Source organism: Pagrus pagrus (genome assembly GCF_965226575.1).
Source record: "Pagrus pagrus genome assembly, chromosome: 1".
NCBI lineage: Eukaryota > Metazoa > Chordata > Actinopteri > Spariformes > Sparidae > Pagrus > Pagrus pagrus.
In genome coordinates, this window is record NC_140185.1 from 16,971,385 (window position 1) to 16,993,591 (window position 22,207).

Genomic DNA, 22,207 nt, shown 5'->3' on the forward strand with positions numbered 1-22,207 from the left:
GACTGTTCATTGTGTTAGCTTGCTGTTTTTTGATAAATAGCAGTAGAGCTGAGGCGGATGGGAGTGTCATAAACCAATATACTGGGGCAATAATAACTAAAACCTAATGATGGCCCAGTTAAATATTTAGGGGACTGCCCTAAATAAGTGATTTAAAAATTCATCCTACATGGGCAGCTGATGACTGAACAAAATATCACGATGATCCACTGAAAAAATTGTTTAGATACTTCACATTTCAAAAACGTCAATCAGCTGGTGTCTCCTGCAAGCTTTTTTTGCAAGCGTATATAGGACATCCTTAAATATCTTCTTTACAAAATAAAAACAACATCACATTGCAGTTGGGTTTCAGGATCTCTCCAGCTTTATTAAAATAAGGGACTTCTTTTTGTCGAAGGTAGAAACAACTTTGGAACGGACAACAAAGTACAAAAATAGAACAGTTCAAATTCTCACATCCCAGTTCACACATTCACACGTTGAGATTAAAGGGATAAATTAGTAAACAGACATCAGATTTCAGAACGTGTCAATCACACACAGTGCGACCCCTCAGAAGAAGGGCGACAGAAAAGGAAAGCACATTTTCATGGACAAACATTTTGTTAATGACTACATTGACATTCTTTAACACAGTGCTTACTTTCTGACAGTTTCTGCTCTTTGATGAAGAAATGTTTCTGGATACTTAAATGGAAAACAAATGCCAATTTGACAAAAGTATAGAACTCTGACTGGGTGACAAGTCCTATATAACTTCCACTGTTAGACAAAATATGGCAATGGCAGGCGTCTGCATCTTCCAGTAGAGCTTGAATTTAAAGACTTGACAGTCGACAGTGAAAAGACTGGCTTTAGAAGAGGATCACTTTGATCAGGCAGCAGGGCAGTTTAACACCTTTAGCGAAAAAAATGTGTCAGAAAGTGATAAGGCAGTTAATTTAGTCGCAGGGACAGTGCAGCGATTGGTCGGTGAGGGAACGAAGCAGAAATCAGAAGACCGATCTTTTACTCCCGAGGATTTTGAGGAACGTGTGCGTCTGCCAGCAGGTCGGGTCGGAGGCACTCGATGGGGCAATGGATATTCTGGAGGAAGATTTGAAGAGGTGTGATCACATGCCAAATTAGAAACAAACGATCTATTGTCATTACTGTCCACACCCCTCATCTGTTTCTCAAGTAGGTGCATTTTATATGCATAAAACAAGAATAATATACTCTTTTTGTATGACAACTTAACAATCTTTGAACTTAACATGGCGCCAAGGGCCAAATAATGCAAAAAAAAACATAAATAATGAATAAATGTGATTTATTCCACTCACCGTTCTGCGTAGTGTGTTGTCTCCATATCGAACAGGCTGAAGCAGACTAGCATCAACATCAGCACCTGGTCTGCGGCAGTTCTCACATCGCCAGCCCTGGTGAGACCAGACACACAAGTTTATATTTAAACATGCTTCTAATAACTCACACTGAACATCAGGCGCGAAGCCAGGGTGAGCTGTGTCGTACCTGCTGTCCTCCAAAGCATGTGCAGGTGCAGATAGCACCCAGGTACTCCTTCTGCCACTGGTTTCCAACCTGGTATGTCTTGCCATCATCGTAGCACACTGAATCATCTGTGGGCACACATCACACATTTTACTCCTTCACGTCTTTTGTGATACAGTCATAGAACGTTTCTTTGAGTCTGAAGAGTCCTCACGTGGTTCACACTTGAATTCTCCTTTGCCATTTCCCAGACAGGTGCAGCTCATCAGCTGGCCGTTTTCTGAGCGGCGGTCCCACTTCTCTCCGATGCGATGGTTGTTTCCGTTGTCATGGCACCACTCTAACAGTGGAAGAAAAATAGTAGTTAGAGAAACTATCTAATCATATAATTTCAAATATGCTTATGTAGGAAAAAAATATCCCCAAAACTTACTAGATGAATCACATCTGAAGTGGCCACTGCCCAGGCCCAGACACCTGCACCACAGCTTGAAGCCAGTCTCAGACATCCGCTCCCATTCACTACCAACATCATGGTGGGTTGCAGTGAAGGCGTCATAACATGAGTCCTTATTGGAGGGCACTCCCTCTGGGACTGAAGGAAGATGGGTTGGGGAACAATGTGTGTAAGCCACTTGATAATTGAAGCTTGATAAGCCTGAGTAACATTAATATATAAAATGTGACATAAATAGATATTTCTGTTCTAATTTGCCTCTATTTATTTAACTATTTATCTATATAGGCCAGCTCAACTGGAATATTTGCTAAATAAAAACAGTATTTATTGCGCGAGTGTTGAATATGACATGACTGTGTTGTTGAACTGATAGAATTAGTGTATTGGAATCCAAATTGTGCTTAATTACTTTACCTGTCAGGAGATTTTATCTGCCCCAGACACTATTCTCCTTCACACAGGCGGTGCCTCAAGTTAATTATCAGGAGTTGCTATACACTGAATTTTTGACTAAATCCGCTCAGTTAGACTCTGTAAGAAGCTTACTCGTGTTTCCAGCAGTGACGACCTGCTCCAGAATCTTGTGTTTGAGCGCCCCCAGCAGAGCCTCCACCATCACATTATAGTTGGCTCCGGGCGTGAGTCCTATCAGGGTGGCAGTGGTGGCTGTGCCTGGCAGGCGGACCTGAACAGGAAGAGAGAGAAAAGGTTTTTATCACATTAAATAATTGATTTAATCAAATGCGACTGATGAATATGGACTGAGCTCGTCTCTTACCTGGAACATCTTCTCCTCTAAGTGTGTGAGAGGAGAGCAGGACACCAGGTAGGCGTTGCTCTGGCTGTAAGGCTTCCAGGAGATGGAGGTCTGAGTCTGGACCTCTTGGGGCAAATCCGTCTCGTTATCGAACGTGGCGCCGATGGGCACGTTCAGCTTCAGGATGGGCAGTCTGCGGCCCTCTGCATCAGGAAGGGGTACAAACACCAGGGGCTCACGTACTTGCCCATAGGGAGACTGTGGGTTGCCACTGTTCCCATTATATCTGTTGTTGTCCCCGTTGTTGTTGTACTCTGTGTACTCCACATGCTGGCTCAGCCCACCCTGCCCATCCTGGCCATTGTTGCCCACTACCTGGACTGTGTTGTCCTCAGGCACATCCAGCCTGTCACCAGAACCTCCGGGGCGGTTGGGCAGAGGCAGGAGAAGCAAGTCTGGTTCTGGGCGGGAGAGACGGGGTTAGGGAAGCAAGCAGGTTAGATCAGGCGGCAGGTAAAGCAGAGATGCAATAACATGTCTCAGCCAACAGGAGGCGACGGTTAAGCAGCATTGCTACTTCATGGCTTCATGAGTGTGTCTCAATGCAGTATTACAAACACACCAGGTATTTTGAATGGCATTTCTGGAGGCATTCAAAATAAAAACAGGTATTATTGTTTTAGGAGCTAAACGCTGATTCACTGCATAGTTTATCTCAAGGCCTCTGAGCTGCAACAGCAACATTTGGCTCAGCTGAGCAGATTAAAGCTGCCAATCCATCCCTTACACTTTCATTTGAATTTTGGACTTTATCACATCATTTTAATGCATCACCTTTACTAACACATGTGTCACTGTACAGAGCAGATATCCCCAAATACTCACGAGTTCTGGCTTTTCCCACCAGAGGGGTGCTCCTCTGTGTGTTCTGGATGGCGATGATCTTGATGATGTATTCTGTGGATGGTCTCAGGCCTGAGAAGAGGAGAAATCATCACACAGGGGACTTGTCAGTAATAGTTACTATTTTAGTGACAAATATTGTCAGTGGGTTAATTATTTGTACTGAAAATGGACCAGTTGACAAGTGCATACCGGATATGGTGGCGTAGTTCTGGCCGGCGTGGGGTCGTGGGATGAGCTCTTGTGGTGCTCTTCCCGACTCCTCATAGGTGATGTAGTATCCTGTGATGTGTGTGGCAGGGGGCTGCCAGGTGAAGGAGATGGAGGTGGGGGTGAAAGATGTGAAATGGAGGCTGGTGGGAGCCTGGACCACCGGTTCATCTATGGAGAAAAATATCATGTTAGATCAACTGATTGTGGAGCTCAGTCTGGAGCAACGTACAGATTTGTACAGCTTCTTCTATATATGTAGGCTTCGATGTGTAAACAACAATGTTCCCTTTAAGACCAACATTGTTCTACACTGTATGTCCATATTTTGAAAACTGGTGCATCTACTGTGGCTGCGTTTAAATAAAGCAAGGCTGCCCAGAGGGGGGCACACGCGCCAAAGTTGGCCCACAAAATGGTTGATTTGGCCCGCCAGATGTTTCTTGTTTGTTTTGCTTGTTTTAACTTATTGTTACTGTTTAATTTGTGCCCTGTTTTGTTAAACACTTTGGGCTGCATCTTGGCATAAAAGGTGCTTTGCAAATAAGGTCAGTAAAGTTTTTTCTTCTCACTTGCCTCTCAAAGCCTCCGTACACACCATTTACATCTTAGCAATGCAAAATAATAGTTTCAGTTTTGGCCCTCCAAAGGAAAAATGAGCACCTCTAATCTAAAGTGCCTTATTTTTTCCATCTCTTTCTTTTTAAATAACTTGTTTTCCAATTGTACTGACTCTACATTATTTTCTGTATGTAATGATAGAGAGAAGACACCAGCAACTAACATTTTAATCAACATTTCTTGACATGGAAAAATCTGATGATTATTCAGATAAAGAAGCCTGAAATGTGTTCACAATGAAACGGAGGTGTGTGTGGTACCTGTTTGAACATTCAGAGTGACTGGGGCGCTCCTCGTGTTGCCATTCAGAGTGTACATGCTGACATGGTAGCTGGTGCCTGGCTGCAGACCTTAGAAAAACAACAACAAAAAAAACCTCTCAAACAAGACCGAAACACCAGAATCACACTTGCGACTTTTTAAAGGTCGTGGTGTACCTGTGAAAGTGTAGGTGCTTGTCTGTCCTGGGATGTTCCTGCTGATGGTGGGATGTGAGCCACTCACTGGTGTGGCTTCGATGAGGTAACCAGTGATGGTTTCCGACTTGGAGCGCCAGGTCAGTGTGAAAGACGTATCCTTCCTATCAAGGATACGCACACGCCGAGGAGGACTTACTTCTGCATTGAGGAGGAAGGAAAACAGAAATTAAACAGAGCAGAGGGTAATAACTGGTGATGAGTGGAAATGTGTCCATTTATGGTGCTGCCACTTACCTTCCAGTGTGGTCGTCTCTCCCTCCAGCGGTCTGCTGGTGACAGAGTTCTTCAGAGCGTAGACGTGTATCTGGTAGGTTGTTGCCACCTACGATACACAGACATACAGTCGATATTTACTCACTGACTGACTATGAATCCATGTAAACACTGAGACTAGAACCATGTTTACCATGAGCCCTGGTACGATGACACGTGTGGTGTCCGGAGCAACGTTCATCTCTTTGGCGGGGCCGTTGATGTTCTTGGGGTTGACGACCACACGGTAGCCTGTCAGGCGTGCATTGGGGGCTCGCCATGACACGGTGAAGGTGGAGGGACCGACCTCTGAGATCATCAGGCTGGTTGGAGCAGGGATCACTGAGACAGAAAAGAAAAAACAGATTTAGGATTGGAGTCATGGGAATGTATAAATGAAGTCACGTGTTGATTCTTCTTTGTATTTCTACCTGTGGCCTGGGTTCCCACCAACGGTTTGCTGGGTGTGCGGTCGTGGAGGGCGATGACTTTAACGGTGTACTCTGTCCCGGGGCGGAGACCTCTCAGCACCACACTGTCCTGGTCTCCTCTGGGTGCTGGACGCAGCTCTCTCTCTCCCTCCTCTGGGCTGGAGTACATGATGCGGTATGATGTCACAGTGCCGTCTGGACTGTCCCAAGTGATGCGCATGGAGGTGGAGTCAATGTCTGAGAAGGTCAGGTCTTTGGGACGGTCCATAGCTGCAGGAAAGGAGAAGGAAGGAGGTCATTCATTTCAGCTCTGAGCAGCTGTCTTTTTTTTAACGGAAGAACAAACACTTCAAAGGCTATATAGGCCTATAAATGAAATAATATAAATGTAAACCTATTCCAGTAAAAACAAAAAATTTAATTATGAACATGAAAATGTGAAAATGATCAGTTTTCACTGAATTGAGTCAAACTAACCAGTGATTGTATTTCCCACCACAGGGGAAGAGGGCTGTCCGTCATTGCCCAGAGCATAGACACTCACGACATACTCAGCAGTGGGCATCAGACCTGTGAATGTCATCTCTCTCTGATCTGCAAGAGGATCAGAAAAGGAGCCAATGAGAAGAGGATACTGTGTTGGAAAAATCTAAAATTAGATATAAAATAAGCATCACATCCTGGTTCTAATCAGCTGTCTGTCGTCTTACCTGGGGCCACCACCTCAGAGTAGGAGGGTCCCAGGCCATTTTTGGGGACACTGGTGACTCTGTAGCCTCTGATTGGTCCCTGAGCAGGAGACCAGCGTACTGTGATAGCGTTGTCACTCACGTCAGTCAGTTTCATGTCAGTGGGGGGCTCGGTATCTAAAGAGGAGATGGACACATTATGAGCTTCAGAGTTAGTTCAACCCCTCAACAATTGGATATTTTAAAAACCGTCACGGTGCTGTACCAGTCCTGTGCGTGATGTAGACCGGGGTGTTGGAGGCAGGGCTGTCCCCTCTTCCAGTAACAGCATAGACAGTGACGGTGTAGTCAGTACCAGGGTTCAGCCCGGTGATGGTGGCAGTGGTCTGAGTGCCTGGGATTGTGAACTCTTGAGGACGCTCGCCGCCTAGATAGAGATTGAGGAAGGGCCAGGTGTTAAACTCAGAATATGCTGGAGGTTTAGAGAAAACTATGTATTAAAACACATGTACAGACTTGTTCCTCCATAGGTGATCCTGTAGTTCTTCACTGTGACAGAGGGGGCGTCCCAGCGAATGGTGATGCTGGTGGGGGTGGACGATGTTACCTCAAGGTCAGTAGGAGCATCAGAGACTGGAGAGGAAAGAGATGCATTATTGTCAAGGGGAAACCCATCATCACATCACCCATTGGTTTGCGATCGTCACCTTCTTATTTTTATAGAGCCAGAAGTGACCATATGAAGACAAAAAGGTGTAACTGGGGAGGATATCCTGATTGGATCTGACTGAAAATCTGAGGAAAGTTTTAGCGACTTGTCAATCACAACATAGCTGTGATTTTTTTCTAAAATTTTAATGGAGATTCAGCTGAGCAATCAAAGAAGGGAAGAGAGGAAGAAATTAAAGGAGAAACCAGTATAGAAACTCACTGGTGGCCTGTGTGCCAGTCAGGGGCAGACTCTCCAGACCGTTGTGGACAGCATACACATGAACCAGATACTCTGTCTCCGGTGTCAGTCCGGTCAAAGTGAAGTAGTTTCTGGTTGGGGGCAGCCTCTCATCCTTGGTCCGTCCGCCACTCGTCTGCTGGTAGCGAATGCGGTAGCCGGTGATGACAGAAGTCGGAGCCAGCCAGTGAACGGTGAAGGAGTTGGTGCGGATGTCGGAGAAGTCCAAGCCAGTAGGGGAGTCCAGAGCTGAAGAGAGAAGGGTTGAAGATTAAGAGAAATGTTAAATTACATGCATTATATCAAAACTTTCAACAATTTGTAGGTTGTTGACTTGGACTTTTTCTAGACTGGTGTCCTTTTGATACCATAGCACCAGATTATTGTGATCAACACATGCCGACCTACAAAACATGCATACACATACAACCTAAGCTACTAATTGACACCATGAATGTCAATTTCTTTTATTGCACCAACAGAACAAATAACATTTATGTAAAATATGTGACATATTTCAACAAATCAATAGTACATAGTCTAATATACAGTACAGGCCTTCTTTTAATTAACTTAAGAGGTCAGCAGTTGTAGGTGTGGTTGCTGTGCACATTTGAAGAAAACTTTTGTTTGATGAAACATTAAAACTGGAAGGTGAAAAATGGACATGAACAAGTATTGAGGGACCCATGGCTCTGTCATACTCACTTGTCCTCTGAGTCCCTGTGGCTGGTTGACTTTCTCGTTCACCATACACGCAAACCACACTGATGCTGTACTCAGTGTTGGGCAGCAGGTCTTTATGAAAATGGAGAGATAACTATACAGTTAGAATGGCCTGACATGACGCAAAGAAAAACAACTCATTTTCTGTCAGACACTTTTAAACAGATGTGATTTTTATGTCGTCTTACTCTGCAGCAGGAATGTGTTGGTCGCCCCGCCAACATTAACCTCCTTGATGTCGTCATCTGTGGTCACAGGGTGGTAACGGATGACAAACCGAGAGATATCGCTTGGTGTGGCAACATTGGGGACTGTCCATGTCACCCTAATGTGGTCAGGACCCACCCCTCCAAACTGCAGGTTGGTGGGAGCTGGAATGGCTGGAAGAGTGAGCAGTTAAAAGCCATTGGTAACACAGAAATAGTCTGGCTGAATAAAAATGGCATAAAGAAAACATTAATAACATGATGCATATCTGAAATTTACTCTAGCTTTTGAATGTATCATGTATGTTAATAATAGGGTTGTTAATGTGTCTTCATCAGTTCTCTCAGATCAAAACCCAAGCCCTTCCCACTGATGGAGTCAAAGAGTTGAATCACCAGCTTGTGTTAGAATTCTGTATGTGGTTGGCCCGCTTGCCCGGCCATCTGTAATAGTGTAGATATTGATGTCATAGTCCACGCCCGGCTCCAAACCATGAATCCTGTAATAACCAGCAGATGCTCGCACCATATCCTGAAAAATCGGCAAGCGCTCGCCTGACGCTACTACCGTTATCAGGTAAGAAGTAGTGGCAGCGTTTTTCAGAGGGATCCAGCGCAGGCCAATGGTGGTGTCGGTAATGTCGACAAAGTCAATGTGACTGGGTGTGGGGATGTCTGGAAGGGCTGGGTTAGTTGCCATGCACAGGCACAATTAGACAGACAGAAAGAAGAAAGAAAAGCCATAATAATTGCATTGGTTATATGAAAAAAACATTCATTTCATTCCCAGTAAAGCAGTCAGAAATCCAATGTGTAACAGCAGCCATGCTGGTAGAGATAATTACACACCACTTAAGTCAATACACAATTAGAAATTATAATTAAAGCAGTGAGTAATATGACTGTTCTGGGCATGCTCCAAAAAAATAAACAAACAAATACATTCACCAACCCAATTATTAAACATGATCCCCATGCAATGTTCACATTAGTAGTAGGATATGTTAATTAAAGCTGCATTAAAGAACAAACCCTGCATGCAGCTTTTTAGCCTCTTTCAGCAGATTGTTTTGGTTTAATACCTTTAGTACTTCTGCATATGTGAAAAAAGTAGCATAAAGTCTTTTGTGGCTGCAGAGGAAGCTGAAATTGCCTCCACTGAGATCACTCAGTGGGTAAATTGCATTGTGGGTAATGCAGGCGCAGGTGACTGAAGTTCTCCTCACAAATCTTTTTCTCTTCTTTCTCGCACACAAACATGCTACGGCCTTTTCTGTGGACGCACTTGTGTATTTGATGCCTGTGTGAATGCTTTCCTGGTGGCTCCTACCTGGTGTGACAATTGTGGACACAGGCACACTTTCCAAATGACCCTTGGTAGTGAATACACTGATGTTGTACTCTGCACCGGGACTCAGGCTCTCTAGCACGTAGGAGTTTTCATCAGCTCGGACAAACTCTTCCAGGGAGTTTCCTCGCTGGCCGTTGGTCGGCGTGCTTATTACTCTGTAGCTTGTGATGCCTGCAGACGGTGGGGAAAGTTGACAAATAGAAGATAAAGTCAAGAGGTTTTTACAATTTATGAGTCAGTGTGATAAATGAAGAGGAAATACCGGGAAGAGCCATTTGTAATGGTGAAAAAAAAAACTTTCAGAGGCCAAGGTCTAGACTTGGCACGATCCAACGTGCGTGGGGAGCACAGTCAATATTTACCTGGTGTTTTGGAGGCGACCCAGTGGACAATGAGATCTCCTGTGCTTGGGCTTGACTCCACTCTGAGGTCAGTGGGAGGAGACAGGGCTGCAAGGAGAGGAGAGCATGAGAAATTAGCACAGCAGAATTAAATCAATCTTGAGATCAGTTTTACAACTTCTTTTATAGTGGCTTTTTTTCAACTGCTTTTTCTCTAGGTTAAAATAAACAGATACGCACAAGTGACGACGTTGCGGGTGATGGGCTTTCCACGGTTGCGTCCGTTGAAGATTGGCTGAACAGAGTAGGTGTACTGAGTTCCAGGAATCAGGCCGGGAATATAAATTTGTCCGGAGTCAGAGGTCTCTTCTCTGGGAGACTCGCCTTCCTGGCTGGGGAGGACAGACAGCTGGGGGAGAAAGAGGCAGGCGTTCAGAAACATGTTAGCCTATTTACATTTCTAGCAGACACAGAGAAACATTAAAATGTATTTACAGTGTCTAAGTCCAGTATTTAGTCTGCTTTCAGCCCTGTTTTGCTTGTAGCAGGGACCAAAAGTCATACTTGAGTAAAAGTAAAGATATTGTGTTCATATATTACTTTGGTAAAAAGTTAATATTTACCTCCAAAATGTGGTGGAGTGGAAGAATAAAGTAGCAGAAAATAAAAAAAATCGCTCAAAATTGTACTCGAGCACAGTACTTCAGTAAATGTATTTAGTTACACTCCATCAATGGTGCTTGCCAGCTAGTCTCTAACTGTGTCTCTCTGCCGTTTGGTGCTGAGAAGGTAGTGTACCGTGTTGAGAGGGATGCAACTGAATCACAAACTGTTTGCCATAAAAACCAAAACAATGAGCTTATAGATGCTAAAAAGCACCATCTGGCCCAAATAGATCTACCTTATAGCTGAACCTGCGGACAGGTATCCAGGTGACGATGATCGAGGTATCAGTGACTTCAGTGCTGAAAGGAGGAGCGTTTCCCATCTGAGGAGCTGGGAGGAGGATGGAATGAGGAAAACATAATTAAAATTCATTCCAACAACATACTCTACTCTGCTGATGTTCTGTTAATCTTAATACTGACTAGTTTCAAAATATGATGTGACGCCCTCGCTGAGCTCGTTGTCCAGCTCAGAGTGGAGGACTGCGGTGTATCGGGTGTCTGGACGCAAGTTCCTCAAAGGGTACTGGTTGACCCCGCCCGGGATCCTCTTCTCGACGGGGCTGGAGCCCTCGATGCTGAGGAAGAGACGGTAGCCAGTGACGATGGCGCGGGGAGCCTGCCAGATGACCAATGCGCTGTCGTGGCCGACGTCGGTGAAACGCACATCAGTGGGCGAGTCAGGTTCTGGAGAGGTTAGAAAATAAAACACATGTTATATATTTTGTGGTCTGATTGAGGCTCCTTTGTCTGTGGTGATACTTACTGGTAGACTTGTCTCCCACCAGCGGCTCGCTCTCCACTCCTCCATTGATGGCATAGATGTAGAAGCGGTACAGCGTGCCTGGCTGCAGGTGGGTGATGTCAGCATAGGCGTTTGGTGAAATGGGCATCTGCAGTGGCCTGAGCTCTCTGCCTTCAGAGCCAATAGGGGAGTAGGTCACCCTGTAACCGGTCACCTCGCTGGGTGGACCAGTCCAGGTGATGGTGATCTTCACATCTGAAACCTCGTAGAACTGCAGCTCTGTGGGCGCCGGGACCACCTCTGCGGACAGGAAGTGGTATTAATTGAAAGGTGTATACGTTTTAACAACATATGGCGCGTTATCGATACCAAAGGTGTCCACATTTATTTTTTGGGCGAATCATAGAGATCGCAATACTTAATGTCCTCTTTCCTTTGTTTACACATTATCACAGAGCCACATTTGGCTCTTCCAAAAAGTGACTTCCTTTATTGCAATATTGTGTTTTTTTAGTGGTAAAAATGGTAAAAAAAAAAAAAAAAAAGTCTGGTTATAGTTAGGTAATAGGATGAACTGAGGGGTCGCACAGCTGGAGGAAAGAAGCTGCCCTGTAGCCTGGTGGTACTGTGGGGCATTAAAACAAAGTTTCCTTTCTAAAAAGTTCCTTTTAGTCGCCTTAAAAACACCAAGGCCAGTAAAATGATATAAAAATCTGTGTTTCTTTTTGCAGCAGCTTTTCAAAAGTCTGTGACATGAAAGATCAGGCTTTAAAGATGCACTATATACTTTTGGAAAATACATTTAAACTCAGAAAGGTAATATTTACAATATTAATAAGGTAATAATACAAACCTTTATTTAAATATTTATTTATCTATTTATTTAAGGCTAGAACGGATTCTGCAGATATAAACAAACTAAGATAGTACAACATTGTGTTGTCCATTGAGGACAGTTAATTTATTCAACTAATTAAGATTTTTCTCCTCTGATCAAAATGTCTTCCCCAAAACTACAAGGAAGACCTTTAAAAGTGTGCAGTTCTCAACAATAATGGCTCTGATAAAGCAGAAAATGTAACGCTCGACCAGACATGGTTAATAACAATTCAGAGCTATTCCCTACAGCATCTGGTTTTGTTTCCTGAGAATAATAAAACTGTAGAATTTTCCGACCCCGGCACGAAGAGGAAAGAGTCAGAAAGAGAAATCCAATATAAGATACTGTGAGGATTTATGAGGTGTGTGTGCCTCTGTGCAGGTGTGGGCTGTACATGCATGCTTGCCTTTGTAAGTGTTTTAACTATGTCTGAGCAGGTGTTTTTGAGCCCACCATGAATTAAAGAGAGTTCATTCAGAGGCCACAAACTGAGATGAAGATAAGAGGCCTCTGAGAAGATATCCCGATGGTATAGCTAAAGCTGTAAGAGCATATTTTGACAATGTTTTGACAAGCTCAGTCTTTCCCAAACACTGGAAAGCCCTTCATAAAGCTCCCTGGCCCTATAAGGAATCTTCAGCTACGAGTATAAACTTAATCTGCTCAGCTCTCTCTGACAGCCAAAAGCCAAAGAATGATTCGAACATACTGAAAAAACTGCCATTGGCCTGATGTATGAAGCACAGACTTACACAATCTATGAGGCAGTTTTCAGTAAATGTAGCTTTGCACTAACTTAAACGTCCCTTTAAAAATGTGTACCTGGTAGAGGAGATCCAGCGGTGTTGACCTGCACAAAAACAGGCTCGCTCTCCTGGTCCTCCTCCACAGCGTAGATGCTGATGTTGTAAAGGAGACCGGGGCGGAGGTCAACCAGGGTCACTGAGGTCTCTGAGTCTGGCAGGTTCAGCTCGGTGCTGCTGCCTTCCAGCGACGGTGTGTACACCACACGGTAACCTGGCAGGCACAGACACACAGTCACACACAGCCAGAATAAAAAGGATCTCGACAGTATGACCAACTCATATATAAGACAAGATCCTTACCAGTAATGGGAGCCTGAGGCCTGGACCAGCTGATTCGGATGGACTTCTCTCCCACCTCATCGACTGCATGCTGAGCAGGCGTGTCAGGAGCTGGGGAAAGGACAATAATTGGAATCATTCATGTCACATTTTCTTGTAAAAAATTGCTATATCTGCATTATCCTGAGCAAATTGTCATGACAAAGAGGAGGAGGAGGATTTTCCCACCTGTGGTCTGTGAGGTGGTCAGAATGAGGTTGGGCTGTCCCTGATCCGGAAGCTCGTAGACGTTGACGTTGTATCTGCGTCCTGGCAGGAGCTCAGAGATGGTGACGGAGGAGGCTGAGCGAGGAAGATCTGGAGATAACACAAGAGGAGCACTTACTCAAAGTGTTCATTTTCCATTTTCATTTTCATTTTCAATTACCATTATCATCATTAGAAAACAAATATCAGTTAAGTCACCATTAACTAATCTAGCAACCTGAGAGGAGAACCTCAGTTTGATATACAGCAGAACATATTCAACATATTCATTAGAAAGTTTCATACTTCTAAAACTGCCTTATTTTAAAGACGTAATCAAACATAAAATCAAGAAATCCTTCATTATAGCTACTTATGTTTTCTAATCTGATTGTGTAATCCTGTCTACGTGTAATCTATTACCACCCAACCCTGCTCCTAATGAAATTGGTGTCACTGTGTGCAATACAACAAATCTGATGATCACATTTAACCTGAGATACGTCAGAACCTCAACAAAAAAAACAACACAATCAAAGCATCCATTTAAAACATTGCATGTGACACTGAGGAGGTCTCAGTGCTCATCAAAGAATCTCACCCAGGATTTGCGGCTTGGCACCGTCCTCACTGAGCTCATACTCCACCCTGAAGCCCGAGATGGTAGAAGAGGCCGAGGTCCAGGACACAACGAAGCTGTTTGAGGTGATTTCTGTCACCGACTCAGAGGTGTCCAACACTGGAGGAGGGACGTTCGTCTCTCCCTCAGATGTTTCCACTAGAGACACAAAGGGATATAATGTTCCTTACTTCCTCCTGCGATTTGTGGGATTGAGAAAATGTCACTGCTCAAGTCTACTCACAAGAACCGTGGGTTGTGGTGAAATCAAAGCGTGTGACCTCGCGGCGTCCGTAGCGCAGGATGCTGATGAGCTGCCCCTCGTAGGTGGCGCCTGGACGCAGCCCACTGATGGTGTAGGAGTTAAAGTTGCCGGGGATGGTGGCTTCCTTCCAGGGCGAACCGCTATTTTTCTGAAAGGTGAATGAGTTTTAAGTCAAGATTTAACAACATAAAGTATGCGGACCTCTAAATCTCAGCTTTTAAGATCTACAAATAAATGATAACTATGGTTAAAAGTCCCAGCAACACAGATAAAGCACTGATGAAGCTGAATAAAAAAAGTTTTGTCAGAATTTACTGGAATCCTCCATTTATTCCAGAAATTAAGAGTTTATATGGTAGCCTGTATATTTTGGACTGAACCCTGTCTCTGACCCACTTACTGCAACATCCTGATTAAGAGGTGTTTAAACTGGCTTTTCACTCTGTCGCACAACTTCAAACATTCTCAGCAGGAGGGCCAGATGAGGGCTTGGAGTGACTTTACTTTTCCAAAATATACAAACCCCTTCTACTGACTTCAACCAGTTTGAGGTCTTCAAAGAGAAAAAGATGTGTGAGAAAAGAAATCGCAGGGCATGGGGATATTTTCCTTGGAATCTGCTTAAAAACTTTGTGTTTGTGTATGCAGACTGTGAAGGGGACTCTTCTAATCATTTTGTTTGTCTGTGCTCAAACTCCAGTCAGCATTACAAAAAGCACCTGGAACTCAGTCTGTCAGACTGTTTGCTCACCAGTCAGCACATTTAAAACAACATTTGGAGGTGGGAGGGCATTATTGAAAAGGCATTTTGAACTGAAAGTGACACTCACAACTCTCCATTTGAGGATGTACTGGGTGATGTGGACAGATGAAGGCGGGTTCCACTGAATGGGGTGAGAGTCTGGTTGTTTTCCTGCCTCGGTGATGATCACCTGGACAGGTCTGTGGCCGTCTGAGGAGTTAGAGAAAAGATTGGCATCAGGAGAGACACGAACGCTCAAAGACTCACACGCTGTCAAATACACATAATACAACAGTGTTACCTGCAGAGCGTGTGGGTGAAAGTTGGCTACATTTTGGTGAGGCTCTGTCGGACAGATTCATCTTTCTGAGACAAAACCAAACCACCAGACGGTGCTTAACCAGCCAAAACACCCACTGACATCTTATAGTGTGACATAACACCTGAGTACTATATTCGTCACAGTTGATCTAGCTGCTGTACCCCCAAGAACACACACACAAATGGCTTCAAACTTTTATCTGCCACAGATCATGTTGCAACTTTAACGTTTTAGGTCAGCGTTTGACTCAGGCCAGACAATCTGCCGCAGTACAAAGTACCACATTAAGCAACTTCTACCCAACCAGAGGGGAAGTGTGTAAATAAGGCTACCCCTCCACCCTCCGCCCAGCCCAGCATCCCTTTCACCCTCAGCAGGTCGGTACAACAACACCAGGCGGGGGGAGGACTCCAACTACAAAGACCAGGGGGAAGACGGGGCTGATTCTATTGGCCGACACTTCTCCATTTGCCAGACTTCAAAGTCGAGAAAAAAAAAACCCAAACCCCCGCTTCCCTCCACTAACCTGGCAAGTGAACTTTTCATTTCAGTGACGTGTGATGGGAGGGAAGGGGAAGGTGAGAGGAAGGAGGCCAATAATGTGGGGGAGTTGAACGAGTACAGCAAACACAAACTCAGCACTGGCAGCTGACTGACTTAGTGGAAAAGCTGCCGGAGAAGGACTGAGAGGTGCTGGAGAAGTGAACAAAAAAGCTCAAAAAACCTTTTCAAGTAAAAAATATGGGGGGGTTTAGAATTTAAATCTCTCACCCCGATTGAGCCTCAGAGTTATCACAGAGGTTGATCTCTGAAGGCAGTTTTCCCCATGAAAAGTCACGCCAAATTAGTTATTGGTTGTTCCTTTTTGCACTCACTAACTTCTGGTTTTCACTGGATTTCTTTAGTTCTGAAGAAAACTTTGAAACGAGGAAGAGCATCTTTTCTCTATGATTTCTATATGGATTTATATAATCAGTAACATAAAAGTGACAATCCAAGTCATGCTGTGTGTTCAGATTTGGATTTTTGACACAATTTGCATCAGTAGGGCACAGATGACATAAACTGAAGTAGATTACATCTTTAAGTGGATGATATACGGCACCTTGGTAGGACTGCTGAGGTTCACATCTCATCTCTCCAATCCCTTTGCCATAGCAATAACAGCGGTAGTGGATGCCATGGATGGCTTTGTCCCACGTGTCGCCGATCTGGTGGAACGCCCTGGTTTGTGGCTCCTGACACTGATCTATTGTAGAAACCAGAAGAAAACAGAAGAGATGATTGGTCACGGCAGAGAAGGGTGGAGTTTTAATTCTCAGCTGACACGTGCATTAGCATTTTAATTCCCCAACAGATGAGCTAATGAGCCAAGAACGCACCGATAGCGTCACACTTCCAGCGCCCACGTCCCTGTCCATAGCAGGTGCAGTTCATCATGTAGCCCTCGTCGTGGCGTTTGGAGAATTCCTGGTTTACCTCATAGTTCAAGCCGTCAACAATGCACTGATCTGGACACGAAACAAAAGAGTGAAGTCAGCAACACAAAACTTTTATGATCTGTTGTCAGATTGTAACTACTTCAAGACAACTTCAGAAGTTTTGTTTCTGCTCTCTGACCTCGCAGCTGTGAGTACGCAACACAGCTCCACTCCCCGCGGCCGTTGCCCAGACATGTGCACTCCATCATGTGACCCATGACTTCATGGCGTTTGTCCCACTTGTCTCCTACACGATGCATCTGTCCATCGTTGGTGGTGCACAACTCCTCATGGGCTACAGAAAGAAACACAGGAATGAAGAAATCAAAAACAAAAAGTACTTTGTGTTGTTGGTGCGTCTGTACATTCACATGCAGCTGTGTGTGGTCTGACAGGGAATTCTCCTTGGTCCAGTTAGCCCAGTGTCACGACTATGTAATTAATCACATATGACAGCCCAGATAGAGTCATCACTGTCCCATGACCATAAACCCCCCTCTCCTTTAAACAACAGTTATTAAGTCCCCAATTGTCCACAAGTGACCCATGCAACCAAACAGTCATTGACATCTGACAACAAGATGAGTTACAGACCAAAACATTTAGTGTAATTACATCTCCTACAAAAACAGATCACTGAGGATAAATTGTGGGAAAACAACATATAAAGTGCACCAACATGTGTCTGTCGCTTTAGTGCCAGAATTAAAGAGGTCATATTATGCTTTTTGGATTTGTGCCTTTCCGTTATTGTGTTATGTAGCATTTTTGTGCATGTAAAAGGTCTGCAAAGACAAAAGGCCCAAAGTCCACACCAACGGGAGTTACTCTCTCCCACAGCAAACACTGCTCCTGCACTGCCTGAAACGCCTGGTTTGGGGTCGAGCCTTTACTTCTGTAACTTATGTGCATCACTATGTAACAGGCGTTAAGTATATCTATTAAAATACATATGGCTGTACTGCAGCCATGGGAGCGTTGTTATTTTCAATCACAATACTTTGCCTGGCATGACCCGCCCTACTCTCCCTCTGATTGGCTACATCCTGCCCGTTAAGTAATGCGCATGTGGAACTCTCCCCAAAGATTGAATTGAGGCAAAATGTCTCACTCCGTAGCTAAAACGGAGCATTCAAGACACAGTGTGTAAAGGGACGCCGCAGCAATGCGCCATATGAGTATTAACTGACGAGTTTCAAAGTAACTGCACACGCTCACCAGCCATGGGGCAGAATCCATAGCGCTGCTCTGTGTCGTAGTCGTGGGTGGTGCCACACCATCTCATGCCGTCACGGCGCCCGTCAGAGGTGCAGTCGGTGTAGTTACGGCCACTGTAGAGGAAGGGGAAGTGGCACAGAGCGCCGTTGGAGTTTCCACCTCGTGTTGCCACAATGGCTGGAATAGAGAGGGAAAAACAAGAGTAACTGCACATGTTTGGGGACTTTTGTGTTTAGTGATTTGTGAAAGATTTGATAATATTTGCACCAATATTATATAGAATTAAGTGTGAAACTGATTAAGTCCCTGTTCGTGAGTCTCACCGTTCTTCTCAGTACAGAAAGAGTACTGCTGGTCTTTCTCATAGTCTGAGCTTGTAGAGCACCACAGCTGCCCGTCCGTGCGTCCGTCTGAGGTGCAGGAGTAGTAGGTCTTTCCCATGAAGACAAACGGGAACACGCAAGGCTGACCGTTAGAGTTGCCACCATACGCCTGGTTCCTGGCCTCTGAAAAATAAATGAGAGGAAGGGGAGAGAAGATGGTAATTATAGAAGAGTCAAAGCAATATGCATCAAATAATGATGTTTATATGATTGTAGTGACATGAATCAGGGGCTCTCAAACTTATTTCACATCAAGAAAACCATTTTTTTCTTTCTTCCCTGCTGCACTCACCCCACTCCTGACAGCTGACTCCATTGCCCAGACAGGTACATTGCATCTGCTTGCTGCCCTGGCTTCTGAACCAGCGCTGTCCGTCGTAGTAGGTGGCTCCAGAGTCTGTGCGGCACGTCCCCTCGATGGGCGGCTCGGGCTGATGCCGAGAACGGGTGGGGGTCAGCATGACGGCACCTGTGGCTGTAAAAAAACAAACACAATGGAAGAATAATGAATGTCAGGGCTGTGACTGCTGGCAAGACTTGAGAAAGAGTTTAGATTTTGAGTCTTACTTCTGCCTGCGTTGTGTCTCTCACACTTCCACTCTCCACGGCCATTTCCTAAGCACTGACACTGCAGACTTTGTCCGCTTGCGTCCAGCTTTGTCCATGTGTCTCCAATACGGTAGGACCTCCTGGTGTCCTGGTCGTTGCAGCGGTCTGGTTGAAGAACAACAGCGGTCAACAGCTGGCAATCAAGAATGTAAAGTATGCGTTTGTGTGCGTCTGTTCATTTCCTTCTTACTCCTTGAGGTGCAGGTGATGCGTCCATTTCCCTCTCCCAGACAGGTGCAGTCCAGCATCATCCAGCCTTGGTACGGTTTCTCCCAGGTCTCCCCCACGACGTACGATAATGCAACGTTATTGTCGTAGCAACGCTCAGCTGCACAGAAATCAGACGAAAGCCTCATATACATTAAAATCATTCCAGATGTTTCCAGGAGCAAAAGAATCAATATCTGTGGCGTAAGATGGGCAAAGAGGAGAGGCGTGCTCTCTCACACACAGACCTTATTTGTCTGGACTGCTGTTAAATATTTACAATGGTATCAAACAGTCATGTTTCTGAGAAACTACCCTGTCTGTAGCTTTGTGTGTGTGTATGAGTGTGTGGTGGCAGCTGAATACACATTACTACACAATATTTCCCGTGCATCTGCATTCCAGGGTTCATATGGAAAAAGTTGGCATCCTGGTTCAAATGGACTCACCCACAGGTTTGCAGGTCCACTCTCCTTTGCCGTTTCCAAGACACACACACTCCAGCATGTAGTCAGCAGTTTCATGAGGTCTCTGCCAAGTGTCCCCGATTTTATAAGACCTCCCTCCTTCATGGCAACGATCTGTGAACGACGTGCCATTGGTTTAAAAAAACGTGACTATGACACATATCCATCAATCTTTTATATAAAATCATAAAAACTTAAAGGTCTGGTGTGTAGGATTTCCCGGAATCTAGCAGTGACACCCCTCATCCCACTGATCCCTGCGGTGGATGCTAAAAATAAAATTAAAAAACTAAAAAAACTAAAACCAGTGTTTGGTTTGTCTGTTCTGGGCTACTGTAGAGCTTGCTCCCAGGCCCGTAGTAATAGTACCAGGCTTTAAAGCAAACTTGATTCAGTGGCCAAACTGTGTATCACATGATGCACTGGGGCCTGAAGAGACGTTTTCCCATAAGCTTACATTGTGAAAGAAGCGGCTGTGTGATGGTGGGTATATTTTTTAATGCACAACCCCTGGGAAATGATTCATTTCCCTATCGTACTTCGTCCATTCGGTCAGAAAACATTTGGAAAATCTGGAAGAGCCGCACAATTAAAAAACTCTATCCCAAGTCAAGTTAGCAAAAGGGCTCAACCGGAGGTTAGTCATCTCGGCAGGCGGAGGTCTCTACTGCACACACTCTATCGGGCCCACAAAGTAAATTTCAACCAGAGAAGTTGAGCTTTTTTTGTCTTCATCATAGATTTGAATCAAACTAGATAGTTAGATAGTTAGATAGCTCACATGCCCCGTATTGCCACGGGGCAATACTGGAAGCAAGGCTAATTCTAAGGTAACACAACCACGATGTTTCAAACACATCTATGGATATTACCTTCAATTTCTGACCCTACATCTTGCACACTGGACCTTTAAGTGTACTGCTATGTGCTGGCAATGCATGGAAGAAGCAAGGAACAAAACAAACAACCATTTCCTCCTGCTGAGTGTTGATCACTGAACTGCATGCTGTTTATTAGTTTGGTTACTCACTGGCGATGGTACAGCTGATCTTGCCCCGACCAGAACCGATACAGGTGCAGTCCCACATCATCCCGTCCTTTGGTCTCTCGTAGGTCTCACCGACTCGGTATGTCCGGTCATTGTACTTATCATAACAGGACTCCTCCACTGAGGGAGAAACAGAGACTGAAAGTTAAACGTTGTTCCTGTAGAGCTGCTGTGGATATTTCTCTTGCTGCGTAAAGACGCACAGATGGAGATATGCGTCTGCTCCCAAGTTTAATTAAGTACATCAGGTCTGGTGTTTCAGTCATGGTGTGACTGGATATTTTCAATGTACTTGTTACTGACACAACAGTGATGAAACAAGTGGTCTTAGACATGGGGAATCAACTGTCCCAGGCTATAATCAGTTTCCACTGGTTTTCAATAGTAATGTCCTGCGGAGACATGTCTCTATTGAACCGGCTGGTCTCTCACTGACCTTCAGGCTTAGTTTTACATTTGATGCCAGAGGCTCCATTGCAGGTGCACAGCAGTGTACTACCAAGGTAGGGTTTCTCCCACTGCTCGCTCTGTCTGAACGATCGACCGTTTTCCTCACAGCCGACTAGAAATAATATAATAAGAATATTGTTACATAAAAGTGACTCAACACCGTGAAATGGCTGTTTAAGGATTTGGCTGATTCGGTTCATCTCAAAAGAAAGTTGACCGAATTAAAATAAAATTAGATATGGAAGAGATACAGTAACATTTCTGCATTTATTGGCTCAACACGCACTTAAAATCACCCCAAAAATTACTCATCTTTAAATTTCCAAACATTAAAACTCAAGAATACTTTTTTTGTTTTAAAAGTATGTGAGTCCTTGAACCAACCTGGAGCCACAGCCGAGGCGTCACGGAGCTCAGGATACACCTGATACTGGCCGGTTTGTCTTTTGCTCTTCTTTGGCAAGCCGTGCACTGCGCTGCTGACGCACAGCGCAACCAGCAACCCTGTCAGTGGGCCGCCAGTCATTTTGAGGGAAAATAAGGATTTTCAAGTTAGGGAGAAAAAGTTAACAAAGGTTTCAGAAAAGTGCAAAAGTTCAGCTTGGAGAGATCTAACTTCTGTCCCTTATTCTCAGCTCACCGCTGCCTCCTCGCAGCTGGTGTACCAGGCTGGGGAGCGGGGAGCGCGCTGCTTTTATACCGCGACACACCGCTGCAGCCCTCTGAGGGGGAGGGCTCTGCCTGGAGCCGGGATGATGATGATGATGATGATGACCCGCCCGAATGTGGGCAATTCATACTCTCCACACTTCACTTTCAGGAAACAGAGAGGAACCACAAGACAAAAAAAAACATGAAGATGTGAAGATGAATGAGGGCAGGGATCAGTTCAGGTGAGATGGC

General features: G+C 44.7%; 1 protein-coding gene across 2 annotated transcripts; it reads right to left on the minus strand.

The window, feature by feature from the left end:
- Positions 1–344: 344 nt before the first annotated feature.
- Positions 345–21,975, minus strand: fn1b (fibronectin 1b). Of its 2 annotated transcripts, XM_084362093.1 has the most exons (46): positions 21,689–21,975; positions 21,291–21,416; positions 20,837–20,974; positions 19,789–19,920; positions 19,323–19,460; positions 19,091–19,237; positions 18,816–18,998; positions 18,464–18,646; positions 18,141–18,317; positions 17,062–17,217; positions 16,824–16,952; positions 16,547–16,690; positions 15,208–15,329; positions 14,357–14,525; positions 14,095–14,271; positions 13,476–13,604; positions 13,269–13,358; positions 12,985–13,179; positions 11,304–11,582; positions 10,961–11,224; positions 10,774–10,868; positions 10,113–10,281; positions 9,894–9,980; positions 9,511–9,702; positions 8,577–8,864; positions 8,163–8,354; positions 7,957–8,046; positions 7,231–7,497; positions 6,816–6,932; positions 6,565–6,726; positions 6,321–6,476; positions 6,088–6,204; positions 5,611–5,880; positions 5,334–5,521; positions 5,162–5,249; positions 4,886–5,065; positions 4,709–4,798; positions 3,810–3,998; positions 3,600–3,689; positions 2,736–3,175; positions 2,504–2,642; positions 1,931–2,092; positions 1,712–1,837; positions 1,519–1,625; positions 1,329–1,424; positions 345–1,089 (listed from the first exon to the last, which is right to left on the minus strand). In XM_084362093.1, the coding sequence occupies exons 1-46, from the start codon at positions 21,828–21,830 to the stop codon at positions 1,012–1,014; spliced, it is 7,395 nt and encodes a 2,464-aa protein (XP_084218219.1). In that variant the 5' UTR covers positions 21,831–21,975; the 3' UTR covers positions 345–1,011. The 2 variants fall into 2 exon arrangements, with proteins under 2 accessions (XP_084218219.1, XP_084218220.1); XM_084362094.1 differs by lacking the exon at positions 8,577–8,864.
- Positions 21,976–22,207: the final 232 nt, after the last annotated feature.